At 51.7% G+C, this 21,290-nt stretch overlaps 1 protein-coding gene across 1 annotated transcript in view; it reads left to right on the top strand.

Annotated features, from left to right (window-relative positions):
* stx2 (syntaxin 2) overlaps positions 1-21,290 on the top strand; it is a 33,575-nt gene that overhangs the window by 10,431 nt on the left and 1,854 nt on the right. Inside the window, exons 2-5 of the mRNA XM_033043075.1 lie at positions 641-715; positions 1,921-2,020; positions 12,278-12,352; positions 19,043-19,128. Coding sequence (XP_032898966.1) covers positions 641-715; positions 1,921-2,020; positions 12,278-12,352; positions 19,043-19,128 — 336 coding nt within the window. The remainder of the gene's footprint in view (positions 1-640; positions 716-1,920; positions 2,021-12,277; positions 12,353-19,042; positions 19,129-21,290) is intronic.

Below are 21,290 nucleotides of genomic sequence, written 5' to 3'. Positions count from 1 at the left end.
CGTTGGGATATAGATGTAGTGACCAGGCCCTGGTTGGGATGTAGATGTAGTGACCAGGCCCTGGTTGGGGTGTAGATGTAGTGACCAGGCCCTGGTTGGGGTGTAGATGTAGTGACCAGGCCCTGGTTGGGGTGTAGATGTAGTGACCAGGCCCTGGTTGGGGTGTAGATGTTGGGGTGACCAGGCCCTGGTTGGGGTGTAGATGTAGTGACCAGGCCCTGGTTGGGGTGTAGATGTAGTGACCAGGCCCTGGTTGGGGTGTAGATGTAGTGACCAGGCCCTGGTTGGGGTGTAGATGTTGGGGTGACCAGGCCCTGGTTGGGGTGTAGATGTAGTGACCAGGCCCTGGTTGGGGTGTAGATGTAGTGACCAGGCCCTGGTTGGGGTGTAGATGTTGGGGTGACTAGGCTGTGGTTGGGGTGTAGATGTTGGGGTGACCAGGCAAAGTGGCGGGAACACAGCCAGGGAAGGGTGGAAATAAAGTTCCAATCAGTCCTGCAATAAATTGATTAAAGGATTGAACAAAACTCATACAGGGTTAGAGTAATTTGTACAGGCCAAGGGCACCCACCGCGTGCGGCTTCCTTGGAGAGTCTGGTTTTGCCGCTTGTCATTTATGTTTCTTCTGCTTTGTTTGTAGTACAAGGAGAGTCATGAAGAGGAGGTGACCATCACTGTGGAGAAGGACCATTTCATGGATGAGTTCTTCCGCCAGGTATGTATGTAGTGGGAATGTTGTGTGTGGGCGGTGCCGGGATGTATGTAGTGGGAATGTTGTGTGTGGGCGGTGCCGGGAGGATCACTGACCGTCGGCTGAAGAGCATCGCTTCCTCCCGACGCTCCAGATGGGATTGTTCCCTCCAGAGAGTGAGCGGAGAGCTGAGAGCAGCGTGTAGAATTATGAGAGGTGTAGATATGGTAGACAGTCAGAACCTTTCCCCAGGGTGGATATGTCAAGGTGTAGAGAGCATCATTTAAGGTGAGAGGGGTAAAGTTAGATGTGTGGGGGGGGGGGGGGGGCAAGTATTTGTTCACTGTGTGGTGGGTGCGTGGGGCGCGCTGCCTGGGGTGGTGGTGGAGGCAGGTGCTGCAGTGGTTCACAAGACTTTTAGACAGGCACATGGATCAGGCAGACAGAGGAGATTAGTTTAACTTGGCGTCATGTTCAGCACAGATATTGTGGGCTGAAGGGCCTGTTCCTGTGCTGTTCCATGTTCCATCAGCCCAGCACCAGTGGAGCAGTGGGCTTGGTGCAGGGGTGCAGGCTGTAACTACAGGCAAACACAGTGGGTGTGTGTGTGTGGCTGTAGTTACAGGCAAACACAGTGTGTGTGTGAGTGTGGGCTGTAGCTACAGGCAAGGTGTAGTGGGTGTGTGAGTGTGGGCTGTAACTACAGGCAAGGAGCAGTGTGTGTGTGTGAGTGTGGGCTGTAACTACAGGCAAGGTGTAGTGGGTGTGTGAGTGTGGGCTGTAACTACAGGCAAGGTGTAGTGGGTGTGTGAGTGTGGGCTGTAACTACAGGCAAACACAGTGGGTGTGTGAGTGTGGGCTGTAGCTACAGGCAAGGAGCAGTGGGCGTGGTGCAGGAGAACGGGCTGTAGCTACAGGCAAGGAGCAGTGGGTGTGTGAGTGTGGCTGTAACTACAGGCAAGGTGCAGTGGGTGTGTGAGTGTGGGCTGTAGCTACAGGCAAGGTGCAGTGGGTGTGTGAGTGTGGGCTGTAACTACAGGCAAGGTGCAGTGGGTGTGTGAGTGTGGGCTGTAACTACAGGCAAGGTGCAGTGGGTGTGAGTGTGGGCTGTAACTACAGGCAAGGTGCAGTGGGTGTGGTGCAGGAGTACGGGCTGTAGTTACAGGCAAGGAGCAGTGGGTGTGGTGCAGGAGTACGGGCTGTAGTTACAGGCAACCTTTGTTTGTCAGGTTGGGGAGATCCGGGGGCACGTCGATCGCATTGCTGACAACGTGGAAGAAGTGAAGAAGAAACACAGCATCATCCTGTCAGCGCCGAACCCCGACACCAGTGAGTAGTGGCCTGAACCCCGACACCAGTGAGTAGTGGCCTGAACCCCAACACCAGGGAGTAGTGGCCTGAACCCCAACACCAGGGAATAGTGGCCTGAACCCCGACACCAGTGAGTAGTGGCCTGAACCCCAACACCAGTGAGTAGTGGCCTGAACCCCGACACCAGGGACAGTGGCCTGAACCCCAACACCAGGGAATAGTGGCCTGAACCCCGACACCAGTGAGTAGTGGCCTGAACCCCAACACCAGTGAGTAGTGGCCTGAACCCCGACACCAGGGACAGTGGCCTGAACCCCAACACCAGGGAATAGTGGCCTGAACCCCGACACCAGTGAGTAGTGGCCTGAACCCCAACACCAGTGAGTAGTGGCCTGAACCCCGACACCCGGGACAGTGGCCTGAACCCCAACACCAGTGAGTAGTGGCCTGAACCCCAACACCAGGGAATAGTGGCCTGAACCCCGACACCAGTGAGTAGTGGCCTGAACCCCAACACCAGGGAGTAGTGGCCTGAACCCCGACACCAGGGACAGTGGCCTGAACCCCGACACCAGGGACAGTGGCCTGAACCCCAACACCAGGGAGTAGTGGCCTGAACCCCAACACCATGGACAGTGGCCTGAACCCCGACACCAGGGACAGTGGCCTGAACCCCAACATCAGGGAGTAGTGGTCTGAACCCCAACACCAGGGACAGTGGCCTGAACCCCGACACCAGGGACAGTGGCCTGAACCCCAACACCAGTGAGTAGTGGCCGAACCCCGACACCAGTGAGTAGTGGCCTGAACCCCGACACCAGGGAGTAGTGGCCTGAACCCCAACACCAGGGACAGTGGCCTGAACCCCGACACCAGGGACAGTGGCCTGAACCCCAACACCAGGGACAGTGGCCTGAACCCCAACACCAGGGACAGTGGCCTGAACCCCAACACCAGGGACAGTGGCCTGAACCCCAACACCAGGGACAGTGGCCTGAACCCCAACACCAGGGACAGTGGCCTGAACCCCGACACCAGGGACAGTGGCCTGAACCCCAACACCAGGGACAGTGGCCTGAACCCCGACACCAGTGAGTAGTGGCCTGAACCCCGACACCAGGGACAGTGGCCTGAACCCCGACACCAGGGACAGTGGCCTGAACCCCAACACCAGGGACAGTGGCCTGAACCCCGACACCAGTGAGTAGTGGCCTGAACCCCGACACCAGGGACAGTGGCCTGAACCCCAACACCAGTGAGTAGTGGCCTGAACCCCGACACCAGGGACAGTGGCCTGAACCCCAACACCAGGGACAGTGGCCTGAACCCCAACACCAGTGAGTAGTGGCCTGAACCCCGACACCAGGGACAGTGGCCTGAACCCCGACACCAGGGAGTAGTGGCCTGAACCCTGACACCAGTGAGTAGTGGCCTGAACCCCGACACCAGTGACAGTGGCCTGAACCCCGACACCAGTGACAGTGGCCTGAACCCCGACACCAGTGACAGTGGCCTGAACCCCAGCTAGCGTTGTACCAACGCCCTGCCTGTACTTTCACACTGATGTCATGGGTGCTGGCAGCCGGGCGAATGAAAATGCCTCTGGAATTAGCAAGTAAATGCAGTGTTTACGCAGCGTGCAGCCGGCTGGGAGATGAGCAGCCAGTCGAGGCTGCCTCTGTCTGCAGGCCAAATGTGTTCCTGATGGAATGTGGAATAAACAGGAAATTAGATCTGCTCGGATTTGTGCTGAGGCCTCTGTTTAACAACCAAGATGAGTGCAGGGATGGACATGCGGGCATGGGCACCGTGTGGATGTAGATATCCACAGTCTGATGAAGGGTCGCGACCCGATACCTCACCCATTCCTTCACCCCACAGATTCAGATTCAACTTTCATTGTCATTGTCAGTGTACAGTACAGAGACAACGAAATGTAGTTAGCATCTCCCTGGAAGAGCGACATAGAATATGATTTCAATAAATAAATCTATTTACATGCATACAGTCATAGTGTTTTTCCTGGTGGGAGGAGTGTCCGGGGGGGGGGGTGATTGGCAGTCACCGAGGTACGTTGTTGAGTAGAGTGACAGCCACAGGGAAGAAGCTGTTCCTGGACCTGCTGGTCCGGCAACGGAGAGACCTGTAGCGCCTCCCGGATGGTAGTTTTTGGGTTTATCATGGTGTTTTAGTTGGACTTCTGGTACTCAGCAATGATGGGTCTGTGGCCAGGATTGGGGTTGAGGTCCTTGTTGTAATAAAGCCGACTAACTCTCGAGTGTCCCTCAGGATGAGCAGAGGGGGGTGGGATCGTCAGTTCTGCTGGCTTTCCATCCCCGCAGTTTGCAGACGACACTGCTGCTGTCCGATGGAAAGGTTCGTTCTGTGTCTCTCTCTGAGCTTGGCCAGTCGCCTGGATGTGGCGTGACGTAAGCAGGTCCGCACCCAAGCTGCGGAAGGAGTCGTTGCAAGATGCAAACTGTTGTTTGTTGGTACGTGGAGCTTCCCAGCTGCTCCCCCCCTGGCTCCCGTTCACAGACGCTGCTCATCAACCACTTTAATACCTGGCTGCTCAGCCTATTGTTTCCTCATGAGCTGAGCCCTCCAATACTGCCACCAGGACCGCCCACCAACTGATGCAGCCACGGTTAGATCCAACAATAGCCATGTTGGTTCCTCAGCCCACCTCGTTTACCTCCCCTAATACAATACAGCCTCACGCCACGACTGGCTTGGCCAACCCAGCTGAGTAACGTACGCCTAGTTTCCTCATGTCGTGGTGATCCAGTGTTTGCAGCCTATAAATAGCCACTGCTGGGAGTTTCCTGCCCCCAGTTGCTGCTGGCTCTGTAACCAAACTCATCCTGAATCTATCCACACTCCTGCCCAAACCACCTCTGGAGGCAAAGGTAGACAAAAATGCTGGAGAAACTCAGCGGGTGCAGCAGCATCTATGGAGCGAAGGAAATAGGCAACGTTTCGGGACGAAACCCAAAGGAAATAGACAACGTTTCGGGTCGAAACCCTTCGGGTTTCGGCCCGAAACGTTGCCTATTTCCTTCGCTCCATAGTTGCTGCTGCACCCACTGAGTTTCTCCAGCATTTTTGGTCTACCTTTGATTTTCCAGCATCTGCAGTTCCTTCTTAAACACCTCTGGAGGCAGGTGGGTAATTGTGATCTAACCAGGGGGGGGAGGGGGGGGGGGGGGGGTAAATTGGTGGCGAGAGAAATTAGACTAAGTTTCAAAGACAATCCTTTTATTTTAAATGTTTCATTCATAAATATCTCCAGGAAGTACAATCAGTCCCAATCCGTCTGTCTATACAATGATTGCGCCGTTGGGTTGTTACGTCCTCTCTCACTGGATCAATGCTGCTGAAGCTGTCTGTCTGTGTGGTGTTTGCAGCCATCGATCGGCCGCCTGCACCGGTCCCCCACTACACAGGACCCGGCCCTCAGCAGTCCCAGGCAGCGGAGTCACCTCCACTCCACTCCTACCCACACAGCCGCTGTGGTGGGTGTAGTGTGCCCCTCCCCCACTCACTCAGAACGTACCCTGATGCCCATCAGACCCACACAGACCTGGTGCAGTGTACCCCCGGCCCAGTGTACCCCAGTACCCACCCTGTGCCCTAACGGCAACCTCGTTAAACCGGGACACTAACGAGCTCCATCGGACGAGGGCCAGGCCTCCAACGAGCTGCTCTTGCAGCGGCTGTGTGTGTGTGTGTGTGTGTGTGTGTGTGTGTGTGTGTGTGTGTGTGTGTGTGTGTGTTGGTACGTTGGTACACACACACACACACACACACACACACACACAGCTCCTGTGGTCAGGGTCTCTGATGCTGTGAGGCAGCAGCTCTACCCGCTGCGCCACCGTGACCACCTCGGGCTGTGGGGCTTGTGTGAGGTGGGAGGAAGTTTCGACTCGGGGGAGAAGGGAGAAGTTGACACTTCCTGGTGTGTGGTAATCTAACCTCAGTGTTGGTCTGTGGGCCGTTGTGTAAAGATCTACGTGCTTGAACAAGTTGCTGTGCTGTGCCCTCTTGGTCAGGGCGAGGCAGCGGGTAGTGCTACTGCCTGACCGCTCGGTGTTTAGCCCAACGTTGCTGCAGGGGGTCTATAGATGGTGTGCTGGCTCGCACCACCTGGGCACCCCCTGGCTGTGTCTCCTCAACATACAAAATTACGGGAGACATAGAAACGTAGACAGTAGGAGCAGGAGTAGGCCATTCGACCCTTCGAGCCTGCACCGCCATTCAGTATGGTCATGGCTGATCATCCACAATCAGTACCCCGTTCCTGCTTTCTCCCCATATCCCTTGATTCCATTAGCCCTAAGAGCTAAATCTAACTCTCTCTTGAAAACATCCAGTGAATTGGCCTCCACTGCCTTCTATGGCAGAGAATTCCACAGATTCACAACTCTCTGGGTGAAAACGTTTTCTCCCATCTCTGTTCTAAATGGCCGACCCCTTATTCTTAAACTGTGACCCCTGGTTCTAGACTTCCTAACATCGGGAAACAATTCCTGCACCTAGCCTGTCCAATCCCTTAAGAAATGTTTCTATAAGATCCCCACTCATCCTTCTAAATTCCAGTGAAGACAAGCCCAGTCGGTCCAATCTTGGATACCTGGATACGGTAGACAGTGGAACCTTTCTCCCAAGGTTGGGAATGTCAAAGATCAAAGGGCACATCTTTAAGGTGAGAGGAGCAAGGTTTAATGGAAGGTACACAAAAATGCTGGAGAAACTCAGCGGGTGCAGCAGCATCTATGGAGCGAAGGAAATAGGCAACATTCCGTTGCCTATTACCTTCGATTTTCCAGCATCTGCAGTTCCTTCTTAAACAAAGGTTTAATGGAGATATGTGGGGTAGGTTTTACACAGTTGCCCGGGTTGGTGGAGGCCGATTTACGAGAGTAACATCAGAGGCTGAGGGCTGACTTCAGAAGGGTTTCTGAAATCGTGGAGGTGTAGATAAGGTGAATGGTCACAGTCTTTCTCCCAGAGTGGTGGATTGTTAAAGTGGTGGATACAGGTTGGAGGTGAGATGAGAAAGGGGAGGTGAGTGGGAAGTGGTGAAGGCTGCCTGGGCAAGTGGTCGAGGCCGGTACAACCACAGTGTTTACAGGACATTCAGCGGGGTTCACGAAAGGAAAGGAAATGTTCCCCATGTTGGGGAAGTCCAGAACCAGGGGCCGCAGTCTAAGAATAAGGGGCAGGCCATTTAAACCTGAGATGAGGAACAACTTTTTCACCCAGAGAGTTGTGAATCTGTGGAATTCTCTGCCACAGAAGGCAGTGGAGGCCGATTCACTGGATGTATTTAAAAGAGAGTTAGACAGAGCTCTGGGGGCTAGCGGAATCAAGGGATACGGGGAGAAGGCAGGCACGGGTTACTGATTGTGGATGATCAACCATGATCACAATGAATGGCGGTGCTGGCTCGAAGGGCCGAATGGCCTACTCCTCAACCTATTTTCTATGTTTCTATGAAAAGGTTGAGGGATTATGGGCCAATCACAGACACTAGCTCAGGAAGACCATTTGGCCAGCATGGTCAAGTTGGGCCGAAGGGCTGGTTTCCCCGACTGAGGGTTAAGACCATCGGCAACAAAACCCAGAGGAGCAATAAATTGTTGCTGTCGCCTTGTTACAGCCTGACACACTGCGGAAACGGTGACGGAAGAAGGCTCAGTCATGACACAGCAAATTGAATATATAGTCTGTGTGGTGATGGGCTGAGTGGTGTCATACTAGCCCACAGCATTCCAAAAGGATGTTCCCACTAGTGGGAGAGTCTAGGACTAGAGGTCACAGCCTCAGAATTAAAGGAAGTTCTTTTAGGAAGGAGATGAGGAGAAATTTCTCTAGCCAGAGGGTGGTGAACCTGTGGAATTATTTGCCACAGACGGCTGTGGAGGCCAAAAGTCAGTGGATATTTTTAAGGCAGAGATAGATAGATTCTTGATTAGTGCGGGTGTCAGGGGTTATGGGGAGAAGGCAGGAGAATGGGGTTAGGAGGGTGAGATAGATCAGCCATGATTGAATGGTGGAGTAGACTTGATGGGCCGAATGGTCTAATTCCCCTCCTATCACTGATGATCTTATACTTCAGTCCACACTACGATATATTTGAAGCAGTAACTCACATCTCATGACGTCACATGGACATGTACAGCTGCAGTGCCTTTTAACAGCGGGATATTCCATCACTTTTAGTTGAAATCCTTTGTGTAAAATAGATGAGCAGTTGTACAATGCGTGCGTGGTGTGAGATGAGGAAGATATGATGTGCGTGTAGTGGGCGGGGACTCCATGGGTAGGCAGGGTTACCCATCATGGGGGATATGCTGCCCTGGGCACTGGGTCTGTGCTGTACCATGCTGCAGCCAGGGCCAGAGCTGCTGAGGGCCGAGGCTTGGTCAGCCCGACCCACGGCACGCTGGCATTGAATTTCCCAACAAAGGCTCAGGAAAGAATTGCCTCCGACAGCTGGAACGGGAGAACTTTGTACTCCGAGGATCTGGCTGCCGGGAGCTGTGGCATTTTTAAAGCCCTTGTTTACGATTTAAATGCAAATCAGTTACTGATCAGTGATCCTCGGCAGCCTGGAAAATATTCATAGATGTGGAGGAAGGAACTGCAGGTGCTGGTTTAAACCCGAAGATAGGCAGGCACAAAGTGCTGGAGGAACTCGGCTTTTTGTGACGTTGCGATGTCATTGTCACAGTAGTACAAGATGTGGGTGAGGTCGCATTTGGAATCTCGTGTTCCTGCTGGAGGATAGATGTGGCTCAGCTGGACATTCCACAAGCTCTTGGGAAAGATGCCGTCAAGCTGGAGAGGGGGGGCAGAGAAGATTTACGTGGATGTTGTCAGGAGTCTAGGGCCTGAGCTAGAGGGACAGGTTGGCAGGCTGGGACTGTAAGCCCCTCGGGTGCAGCAGGCTGAGGGATGATCTTATAGAGAGAGGTGTATAAAATAATGAGGGGAATAGATAGGGTGAAGGCACAGAGTAGGGGGAATCAAGAACCAGGGGACATGGGTTTAAATTGAGAGAGGCGAGGTTCCATAGGAAGCTGAGGGGCAACTTTGTCTCACAGTGGGTGGTGGGTGTAAGGAATGAGCTGCCACAGGAGGTAGTTGAGGAAGGTACTGTAACAGCATTTGAAAGACAGGTACATGGAAATGAAAGATTAGAGGGATACTGGCCATGCTCAGGCAGGATGGGCCTGGTGTAGGTCAGAATGGATGTGATGGGCCGAAGGGCCTGTTTCTGTGCTGTGTGACTCTATGACTGAGGTAGATTGGATGATTGGCAATACTCCTTCCAACACGAGAGGTCTGTATCTGCTACGATTGGGGAAGAAGCTGTTCCTGAATCTGGAGCCATGAGTTGTCAAGTTCTCCTTTGCTTGGGCAATGTTGTTGCTACAGGAAAGGCAGCGGATGTGGTTTGTGTGTGAGTGCAGGTGCTCGGATCAGACACTGAGTGTGGGTGGCTCAGCAAGGAAGCAAACTCAATGCCAGCATTTATTTCAAGAGGGCTCGTGTACAAAAACAGGGATGTAACGCTGAGGCTCTATAAGGCGCTGGTCAGGCTGCATTTGGAATATTGTGAGCAGTTTTGTGCCCCGTATCTGAGGAAGGATGTGCTGGCTCTGGAGAGGGTCCAGAGGAGGTTTACAAGAATGATCCCAGGCATGACAGATGGCACAATGGGCTAAGTGTTTGGCTGGCAACCGGAAGGTAGCTGGTTCGAATCCCGCTTGGAGTGCATACTGTCGTTGTGTCCCTGGGCAAGACACTTCACCCACCTTTGCCTGTGTGTGTGGATGTAATTATGTGAAGCACTTTGGGGTCAATGCAAGTTGACTAAAAATGTGCTATATAAATAAAGAAATTTAAATTTAATGAGTAGGTTAACCCATGATGAGTGTTTGTCAGCACTGGGCCTGCACTCACTGGACTTTAGAAGAATGAGGGGGGACCTCATTGAAACGTACAGAATAGTGAAAGGCTTGGACAGTGTGGATGTGGAGAGGATGTTTCCACTAGTGGGAGAGTCTAGGACCAGAGGTCACAGCCTCATAATTAAAGGACGTTCTTTTAGGAAGGAGATGAGGAGGAATTTCTTTAGTCAGAGGGTGGTGAATCTGTGGAATTATTTGCCACAGAGGGCTGTGGAGGCCAAGTCAGTGGATATTTTGAAGGGAGAGCTAGATAGATTCTTGATTAGTGCGGGTTTTCACTGTAACTCGGTACACGTGACAATAATAAGCCTGGACCTCGAGCACAATCCAGACACTCAAACAGGGAAAGGAAGGACATGTCGCCATCTACACCAGGTTGGGAACCCTTGATCTACACATCATTGTGCAGCCACTCGTTTGTAAACAGTGGCACCATGTTCAGTATTCACCCACGAGAGGAACATTCTCTCCACATCCATTCCCAGCATCCGGCACGGTTTATTCAAGTCCCTGCCAAAGTCCAGCGGGTACAAGCTCAGCCCAGAACCTTTCCTCACACAACAGGCATTGGTCGGTCTGGTAAACCTGCTCAGCTGTTTCTCACGTTGGTTAAAGACCAACCTCAGCTGGGTCATCAGTGACCAATATAACACAACCATATCTCCCGCGGACATTCCATCCCCTTTAATCGGGCCAGCGTAAAGTGAGACCACAACTAACTGCAGATATCAACGTGTGTAGATGCTGATCTTCCGATGCATTTCTAAACTTTAATTTTAGATTGGAAGCGAGGATATCTCTGGGTGGTTTTGATTTTTTTAGTTTTAATGAAGGTTTTAGCTGGCTGTCTGTGTAAGAAGGAACTGCAAATATGCTACCTGATCCGCTGAGTTACTCCAGCATTGTATGTGTGTCTCACCTGGCTGTCCTGTGGTGTGTCCCACCTGGAGGGAGGTTGACAAGTGTTGTCACGGGCGGGAGAGAGTGGAGGAGACGGAAGATAATAATACACACTCGCGTATCCCCTTACACACTCGTGTATTCCCGTACACACTCGCGTATCCCCTTAAACACTCGCGCATCCCTTTACACACGCGCGTATCCCCGTACATAATCACACTCCACCATGCACACTCGCACGCCCCCTTACACACTCGCGTATCCCCGTACACACTTGCGTATCCCCGTACACACTCGCGTATCCCCTTAAACACTCGCACGCCCCCTTAAACACTCGCGCATCCCCGTACACACTCGTGTATCCCCTTACACACCCGTGTATCCCCTTACACACTCGTGTATCCCCTTACACACTCGTGTATCCCCTTACACGCTTGCCATCACAGCAGACCACAGTCCAGGATGTTCCTGTTGGTGACAAGGTCCAAGGCTGGGATTCCTGGCGCCCAACTCCACCCTTTACGGCATTTCTCACCAGAGCAGCCCGCACCACTGCCCCCTCCCCGAGCCAATCTTTAGCCCCCCCTCCCCCCCCCCCCCCCTTGTCTGCAATGTTTCTGCCTAACTAGCGGCCGGTCGCCCCAACTGTTGCTGCTGTGTTTCGTTCAACACTGGCCTCTCCAGTAGAATGGCCGGAGAGAGGCGACACCTGGTGTGAAGACTGTCGGACTTTCTCAGGCATTGTAAGTCCCCGCGCATGGACAGGGGCAGAAAATATCTCCCACGTGTCCGGGAAACTGTGTTGAACCAATCAATCAATCAGTTTTATTTGTCACGTTGCACATAAAGTGCAAGTGAAATGAATTTGCCAGCAACGGTACAATGATAAAGAACACACAAAAACACAATAATAATTGAACACAAACATCCACCACAGCATTCATCACTGTGTTGGAAGGCACAACATTTGGCCAGTCCTCCTCCATTTTCCCCCGTGGTCCCCAAGAATCTTGTTTTTGGGAGACTTATAGAACGTGATGATAACTCCATTTTCCATTTGAGCTGTGATTGTCTGTCTAACCCATACACAACAGCGGATAGTCCCACACATCCTGACTGCTGTTCCCTGGTGACTACGCCACACTCTGTGTCTATTCCACTTCCTCACCATCACTCAACACCACCTGCCCAATTACATCCATTATTTTCCTGATCAAATATGTATTCCGTCCCAAATGAGCGCACAACATGCTGCTGATATTTTTAATTAAAAATTGATTAAACAGGATGTTGTGAAGTGTGGCCAAGTTTAATGACAGGATCAACATGTTGAAGAGGTAGATATTCCCTTTGTCTAACGTTGGAAGTTAATTTAACACTTTTCTTTTTAAAGAAACCAAAGAAGAGCTTGAGGAGCTGACGCTGGCAATCAAGGGAACCTCGAACAAAGTGCGGACTAAGCTAAAGGGTGAGTATCGTCCTGCCCCCTCACACACCTTCCTTTATTGTCCCGTTTACCGAGGTACAGGGAAAAACGGGTCCTGGCAACTCAGTCAGACCATGCTGTACGTGACTAGTATAGAACACACAGAGTGCTGGAGTAACTCAGTGGGTCAGGCAGCATCTGTGGAGAACATGGATAGGTGACGTTTCACAGAGTGCTGGAGTAACTCAGTGGGTCAGGCAGCATCTGTGGAGAACATGGATAGGTGACGTTTCACAGAGTGTTGGAGTAACTCAGCGGGTCGGGCAGCATCTGTGGAGAACATGGATAGGTGACGTTTCACAGAGTGTTGGAGTAACTCAGTGGGTCAGGCAGCATCTGTGGAGAACATGGATAGGTGACGTTTCACAGAGTGCTGGAGTAACTCAGTGGGTCAGGCAGCATCTGTGGAGAACATGGATAGGTGACGTTTCAGGTCGAGACCCTTCCTCACTCTGACGAAGGGTCCCGACCCAAAACATCTGCTATCTTGGGTTTGGGGGGGTCGATGGGAGTTCCCCCCACCGATCGTCCCTCCACACTCCCTGCCTTGTGCCCAAACACCAGGATGGTGGGATTAAAATGCTACCAGACGTTGACGAGCAGCCCCTTCAGCTGTTGGTAGAGGGGCAGCAACCTCGTTACCGTTGGCAACGTCCCATTGTGATGTAATTGTAGCAGTCGGCAGCCAGCTTGAGAGGCCATTGTGACATCATCACTGTGGGAGAGGCTATTGTGACATCATCACACTGGGAGAGGCCATTGTGACATCATAGCTCTGGGAGAGGCATTGTGACATCATCATTCTGGGAGAGGCCATTGTGACATCATAGCTCTGGGAGAGGCATTGTGACATCATCACTCTGGGAGAGGCTATTGTGACATCATCACACTGGGAGAGGCCATTGTGACATCATAGCTCTGGGAGAGGCATTGTGACGTCATCATTCTGGGAGAGGCCATTGTGACATCATAGCTCTGGGAGAGGCATTGTGACATCATCACTCTGGGAGAGGCTATTGTGACATCATCACTCTGGGAGAGGCCATTGTGACATCATAGCTCTGGGAGAGGCATTGTGACATCATCACTCTGGGAGAGGCCATTGTGACATCATAGCTCTGGGAGAGGCATTGTGACATCATCACTCTGGGAGAGGCCATTGTGACATCATCACTCTGGGAGAGGCCATTGTGACATCATCACTGTGGGAGAGGCCATTGTGACATCATCACTCTGGGAGAGGCCATTGTGACATCATAGCTCTGGGAGAGGCATTGTGACATCATCACTCTGGGAGAGGCCATTGTGACATCATCACTCTGGGAGAGGCCATTGTGACATCATCACTCTGGGAGAGGCATTGTGACTTCATCACTCTGGGAGAGGCCATTGTGACATCATAGCTCTGGGAGAGGCATTGTGACTTCATCACTCTGGGAGAAGTCGGTTTTGGCTGTTTATAAAATTTCAATGATTAATAATTTTGGAAATATAGGTGGAAATGCGATGGGAAGATGTGTCTCATCACCCAGTTCCCATCTGGTCACCTAAGCCTTTCCAGACATCTGAGTTTGGGCCAACCCTGATTCACCGTGCCCACAGCTAACAATGGCCCCTTTTCTTTATCATCGGTACTTTTTTGCATCTTTCATTCATTTGTTCTATATCTCTCCACATCACCGTCTATATCTCTCGCTTCCCTCTCCTCAGATTCTCAGCTTGAAGAAGGGCCTTGACCTGAAACGTCACCTGTTCCTTCTCTCCAGAGATGCTGCCTGTCCCGCTGAGTTACTCCAGCTTTTTGTGTCTTACCTTTGATTTAAACTGGCATCCGCTGTTCCCTCCTACACATCCAGGCTGTTTTATTGCAAATGCACCAGGAGGTGAATCAGTAATAAAGACTGCCAACTGTGCATTCTGCCACCGAGTCTGGTCTCACATGAGGGTTGCATCTTGCAGTGGGGCTTGCTTCGTGCAGTGGGGCTTGCATCGTGCAGTGGGGCTTGCATCGTGCAGTGGGGCTTGCATCGTGCAGTGGGGTTTGCATCGTGCAGTGGGGCTTGCACCTTGCAGTGGGGTTTGCATCGTGCAGTGGGGTTTGCATCGTGCAGTGGGGCTTGCATCGTGCAGTGGGGCTTGCATCGTGCAGTGGGGCACCCTCTGTTCAGGAGGGCGTGCATCATCCCAATCCCTGGTGATTATTTAATCATTTGCAAGGATCTTGCCTTTCATGTTCTACTGCGGGCGGGCATGTCACGGTGTCCATCTTCCCCTCTCTCGCTGAAAGGCTGACAATGGTCACCCTGCATTTAAGGAGCAGCACACAGACCCACATCCTCTTGGCTGCAGTGACCCGGGTTTGAACCTGGCCTGTGCTGCCTGTGTAGAGACCGCACGTTTATCTGTGTTTAGTTTAGTTTAGAGATACAGCGCAGAAACAGGCCCTTCGGCCCACTGAGTCCGTGCTGACCCGGGTCTCCTGCACTGTGAGGCAGCAACTCTACCGCTGAGCCACCGTGACCTGGTGGGCTCGCAGAGATGCTCCGCTTGTCCCCCCCCCCCCCCCCCCCCCCCCCACACACACAACATGCAGGCAGGTTAATCACAGCCAATGTAGGTTAAAGGCTGATAGAGTCAAGGGAGAGGTGTGTGCGTGTGTGATTTCAATAGCTGCAGGGTATAGGGAACAAGGTGGGGGGGAGGGGGATAGGAGTGATGAGAGTGGTCCCACTGGATGTGACATGGACCCAAGGGATTCCAAGTTGACGTCATCTTTGCTCGCCTCACTGAACAACCAAAATTACTTCATCATCTCGATGTTTTCAAGAGAGACTTCGATTTAGCCCTTAGGGCTAACGGAAACAAGGGATACGAGGAGAAAGCAGGAATGGGGTGCAATAGACAATAGGTGCAGGAGTAGGCCGTTCGGCCCTTCGAGCCAGCACCGCCATTCAATGTGATCATGGCTGATCATCCACAATCAGTAACCCCGTTCCTGCCTTCTCCCCATATCCCCTGACTCTGCTACTTTTTAATAGCTGTATCTAGCTCTCTCTTGAAAGTATCCAGAGAACCCGCCTCCACCGCCCTCTGAGGCAGAGAATTCCACAGACTCACAATTGTCTGGGTGAAAAAGTGTTTCTTCATCTCCGTTCTAAATGGCCGACCCGTTATTCCTAAATTGCTGATTCTGGATTATCAGCCATGATCATATTGCATGGTGGTGCTGGCTTGAAGGGTCGAATGGCCTCCTCCTGCACCTATTTTCGATGTTTCTATCTTGATTAACCTTTATCATTTTCATTTGTTTATTGAGTGGAGATCTGACTTGTCTATTTAGTTCTTTATTTCTCCTGAGAATCAACATCTCGCTGTTTAGTTTAGAGATACAGCGCGGAAACAGGCCCTTCGGCCCACCGGGTCCGCGCCGACCAGCGATCCCCGCACACTAACACTATCCTACACACACTCGGGACGATTTAAACATTTACCAAGCCAATTTACCTACAAACCTGCACGTCTTTGGAATGTTGGAGGAAACTGAAGATCTCGGAGAAAACCCACGCAGGTCACGGGGAGAACGTGCAAACTCCATACAGACAGCGCCCGTAGTCGGGATGGAACCCGGGTCTCCGGCGCTGTGAGGCAGCGGCTCTACCCGCTGCGCCACCGTGCCAATGGAAATTCCAGATTGGAAAGCGTCTGGAGATACCCTGTTCACAGTTTAATGATCTTGAGAACGAGAAAAGCTGCAGGCCCCGATGGCATCTCGGGGCGAGTACTCAAGTCCTGTGCTACGCAGCTAGCTCCAGTGCTCACTACATTATTCAACCTCTCCCTGGACAAGTCCATTGTCCCTGCCTGCTTCAAAAAATCCACCGGTACCAAAAAATGCCTCCCCAACCTGTCTGAATGACTACCGTCCGGTGGCCCTTACCTCAGTAGTCATGAAATGCTTTGAGAGGCTGGTGAAGAAACACATCTGCGCCTTCCTCCCTCGCAACATGGACCCGTTGCAGTTCGCATACCGTCCGAACAGATCCACGGACGATGCGGTCTCCCAGGTCTTGCACACCGCTCTCTCTCATCTTGACAGCCAGAAGGGGGGCTACGTGAGGATGCTGTTCATAGACTACAGTTCAGCCTTCAACACGATAGTCCCCACCAGACTGGCCGGGAAGCTACTGGAATTAGGGCTCAACACCCCCCTGTGTGCCTACGCCCTGGACTTTCTCACCGCCAGGCCCCAGGTAGTCAAGATGGGAGGGAATACATCGAAGTCCCTCACCCTGAGCACAGGATCGCCCCAGGGTTGCGTCCTCAGCCCCCTATTGTACTCCCTGTACACACATGACTGTGTGGCTAGGTTCAGCTCCAACTCAATAATTAAGTTTGCTGATGACACTGTGGTGGTGGGCCTGATCTCAGACAACGATGAGAAGGCCTACCGGGAGGAGGTGGCTGGTCTAGCACTCTGGTGCCAGGATAACAGCCTCCTCTTGAACATCAAAAAAACTAAGGAGCTGATCATGGACTTTAGGAGGGCACATCATCCGAGGACGTACACTCCATTGAGGATAAATGGGGATCCTGTGGATAGGGTGAACTGTTTTAAATATCTGGGAGTCCACATCTCCGAGGATATGACATGGGCATCACACGCCTCAGCACTCGTGAGTAAGGCAAGGCAGCGCCTTTACCACCTCAGGGAATTGAGGAAATTCAGAGTGTCTCCGAGGATCCTCCAGTGCTTCTACGCAGCGGCTGTGGAAAGCATCTTGTCCGGGAACATTACCATCTGGTTTGGGAATTGCTCTGCCCAGGACAAGAAGGCTCTGCAGAGAGTAGTGCGTTCGGCCGAACGCACTATGGGAACTTCACTTGCCCCCCTGCAGGAACTATACATCAGGAGGTGCAACTCCAGAGCCAACAATATCATGGGAGACCCCTTCCACCCCTGCAACGGACTGTTCCAGCTGCTACGGTCAGGCAAATGCCTCCGTTACCATGCGGTGAGAACGGAGTGGTTGAGAAGGAGTTTCTTCCCAGAGGCCATTCGGACTGTAAACGCCTATCTCACCAGGGACTAACTCTACTAAACGTTTTTCCTTCCATTATTTATTATGTAAAAGAATATGTGTGTGTTTATGATTGTGTTTATAGTTTGTTTGGTTGTTTGGTTGTTTGTCTTTTGCACAAAGTCCGCGAGCATTGCCACTTTCATTTCACTGCACATCTCGTATGTGTATGTGACAAATAAACTTGACTTGACTTAAGTAAAAACAATCTTGCAAACCCCTAGAAACTTGTGACTGATGAAGCAGAGATTTAGCCAAGCCTTGCCCTGAGCTAACACCACCCAATCTAGCGATTGAGCTGTGATCAGAGCTGTGTGTCACTCACCTCCTTGTTCTAGGTGGCCAGAACTGTGTTGCCTTCCATCACAGTGAGGAATGTGGACCCACTGTGGTGGATGTTGATGTTCACTTCTATGTGGCTGTGTGTCTTGTTGTGTTTCACTTTGTATGGCCTTATGGTAACTCCAATGTCACAGTACCTTAATTGGTACATGTGACAAGAAACTGAGCTTGAAACCTTGAACCTTGAACCCGACCCAGTTTTAAAGGAGACACTGCAGATGTTGCGATCTTGGGCAAAGCGCAAATAGCTGGAGGAACTCAGCGGATCTGGCAGCAACTGTAGATCGATCCTGAAGAAAGGTCCCAACCTGAAATATCGCCTGTCCAGATGCTGCCTGACCCACTGAGTTCCCCCAGCACTGTGTTCAGCCCAGTTCCTTGACTTGAGATCCTTGGACTGGTTCCATGTTTAGTTGGTGTTGTCTGTGGTTGGACTCTGGGTCTGTCGCCCTTGGTTATTCCAGCATCATTCATGAAGTTTGCTTCTAGCCCACGGCACAGTTGCATGAACCTGCCGTGTTCAGCCACGTGGCAACTCTCACTCACCTTGCCATCATTACCTGTCAATGCAGGTGGATGTTAGGTGGTGTCTCACTGGTCCCATAGTGATCCTTGTACATGGAACAGCACAGGATCAGGCCCTTCGGCCCACAATGTCTGTACTGTACTGTACTGAGGTATAGAAGTGTGAAAACGCACACCTCCAGATTCAGGGACAGTTTCTTCCCGGCTGTTATCAGGCAACTGAATCATCCTACCACAGCCAGCGAGCGGTCCTGAACTACTATCGACCTCATTGGTGACCCGTGGACTATTCTTGATCGGACTTTGCTGGCTTTACCTTGCACTAAACGTTATTTCCTTGTGTATCTGTACACTGTGAACGGGTCGATTGTAATCATGTATTGTCTTTCCGCTGACTGGTTAGCACACAACAAAAGCTTTCCACTGTACCTCGGTACACGTGACAATAAACTACACTGTTAAGGGGCTGTCCCACTTGCCGACATCATTGACTGACGTATCAGGTCACCGTAAAAGCCGCGGCGTGACGACGTATTGACGCGCGGTGTCTCCTCAAGTGTCGCTACATTTTTTGTTGCCGCTGGATTTTGAAATGTTCAAAATCTTTCACCGACCCTGATACGTCAGTCGCCGAAGAAATGGCCAAATGGGACAGGCCGTTAAGTTGAGCATCAGTGATGCAATGACTCATTGCTACTTGTTGATGTTTCCCATTGTTTCATTCCAGCCATAGAACAAAGCATTAAAGATGAAGGCGATGAGAGCCAAGGGTCGGTGGATCTAAGGATACGTAAAACCCAGGTACGGTACCTTGTTCAGAGAGGTGGCAAGCTGCAACCTGATGCTCCCTCACCCCCTTGTAGACTGCACCACTGTAAGAGCTAGCCCGGTCCCCGCCATCTTATTTAGCTATTTTATTCGTATTAGCTGCAACCTCCATTTTGTGAATAGCATGCTGGTTACATTTAAAGATTGACTCTTCTGTAAGTCTGCAGATGCTTGTGGACATGACCTTCACTAACTAACGGGAACAGAGATAACGGCCGTTCCCTAGCATCTCGTTTTCTTTGCCACATCAGGGTTCTGTCTGGAGGTTGCAATGAATACAATAGTGCTTTCTTGCCTATGCAGCTGGGCCATGCATCTCTATACCCCCATATCTCTTTAATGTTAGTTTGAAGGGTCTCATTGTGTGTAACTGAGCCCTTTGTTCACTTATGCCTACGAACCATGTGACTAATGATGTTTTATCAGTATAAAGATAATTTCTCTGTATGGTCAGTAGAGTTGTAGCAGCTTGCGAGTGTGCATCTAAGTGCACACTCCTGGCTGTGTCCTATCTCACCCGGGTGACTTAGTAAAAGTTTGTTCAACGAGACCTTTGACTCTTTGAATTATTATTCTACTCATCAAGTCTCACCAGCTTTAACACCACCAGTCAAACAGCACTAAGGGTGGGAGTGGCGCTGCGGGTAGAGCTGCTGCCTCACAGCGCCGGAGACCCGGCATGATCCCGACCTCTGGTGCTGTCTGTGTGGAGTTTGTACGTTCTCCCCGTGACCGCGCGGGTTTCCTCCGGGTGCTCCGGTTTCCTCCCCATCCTAAAGCTTGTGGGTTAGTCGGAGTCTGTAGATTGTCCCCAGTGTGTAGGAGTAGATGTGAAGTTTGGAATAACGGAGAATCAGTATGGAAGGAACTGCAGATGCTGGAGAATCGAAGGCAGACAAATTGCTGGAGAAATCAGCGGGTGCGGCAGCATCTATGGAGCGAAGGAAATAGGCACGTTTTCAGGCCGAAACCCTTCTTCAGAAACATTGCCTCTTTCCTCGCTCCATAGATGCTGCTGCACCCACTGAGTTTCTCCAGCAATTTTGTCTACCGTGGATGGGCGATCGATGGTCGGCATGGGTTCGATGGGCGATGGGCCTGTTTCCGCGCAGCAATCCTTCAATGACTCGATATCTCAGACTGTAGGTACAAGATTGCCGCTGTCCGTTGAGGAGGCCATTGTTCTCGGCTCTCTAAGGCTTTTGGGTGGTTTAGTTTCGTTTTTTTTTTTTTTTTGCATCGGGGTCCCACTGTCGGGGGGCCCGTGCTGAGTTAGCTGAAGTGGTGTCGGTGGGCTGCCTGCTGGAGAACTCTGATGGTTCTCGGGCCACTCCCCCAACAAGCTGTCTGTGTGTCAGTGCGAGTTCACCCATGACGGCAGGTTGGGAATTCAGCCCATCGCTCCTCCCTAATCTCCCCACAACGCTGACAGGGCTAACTGGACATGCTCCGCTGCCGACGGGAACACACCAGGCGAGCGGGGTGGATGAGCGGTCACAGTGGGCCGCAACCTTGTGAAGCCCTCGTTCCAGAGGGGTCTTGCCTTTCCCAACAACTTGGTCAGAGGGGGAGGGGGGGGGGGGGGGGGGGTGCTCGAGTAGTGCCTTCTTAAACACTTCCAACATGTAGACTTTATTGATAGGTCTGAAGAAGGATCACAACCCGAAACATCACCCATTTCTTCTCTCCAGAGATGCTGCCTGAGTTACTCCAGCATTTTGTGTGTACCTTGGATTTTATTGATTACAGTTTACAGTTGAGTTTATTGTCACGGGTACCGAGGTACAGTGAAAAGCTTTTGTTGCGTGCTAACCAGTCAGCGGAAAGACAACACATGATTACAATTGAGCCAATTACGGTGTACATGATAAGGGAATAACGTTTAGTGCAAGGTAAAGATTAGGGCGGGTGTCAGAGGTTATGGGGAGAAGGCAGGAGAATGGGGTTAGAAGGATAGATCAGCCATGATTGAATGGCGGAGTAGACTTGATGGGCCGAATGGCCTAATACTGCTCCTATCACTTATGACCTTATAGTGATCGGTGGGATGGGCTGGCAGACAATGAGATGTGGATCAAAGTGGTTGGGAATGAGATGTTGGGGTTGGGCGGTTTCTGTATACAGTGATGGGGGGGGGGGGTTCTGTA

The sequence above is a fragment of the Amblyraja radiata genome, chromosome 25 (genome assembly GCF_010909765.2).
Source record: "Amblyraja radiata isolate CabotCenter1 chromosome 25, sAmbRad1.1.pri, whole genome shotgun sequence".
Lineage (NCBI taxonomy): Eukaryota > Metazoa > Chordata > Chondrichthyes > Rajiformes > Rajidae > Amblyraja > Amblyraja radiata.
The sequence above is the reverse complement of the archived record's forward strand: the minus strand, read 5'-3'. Positions and strand labels throughout refer to the sequence as shown.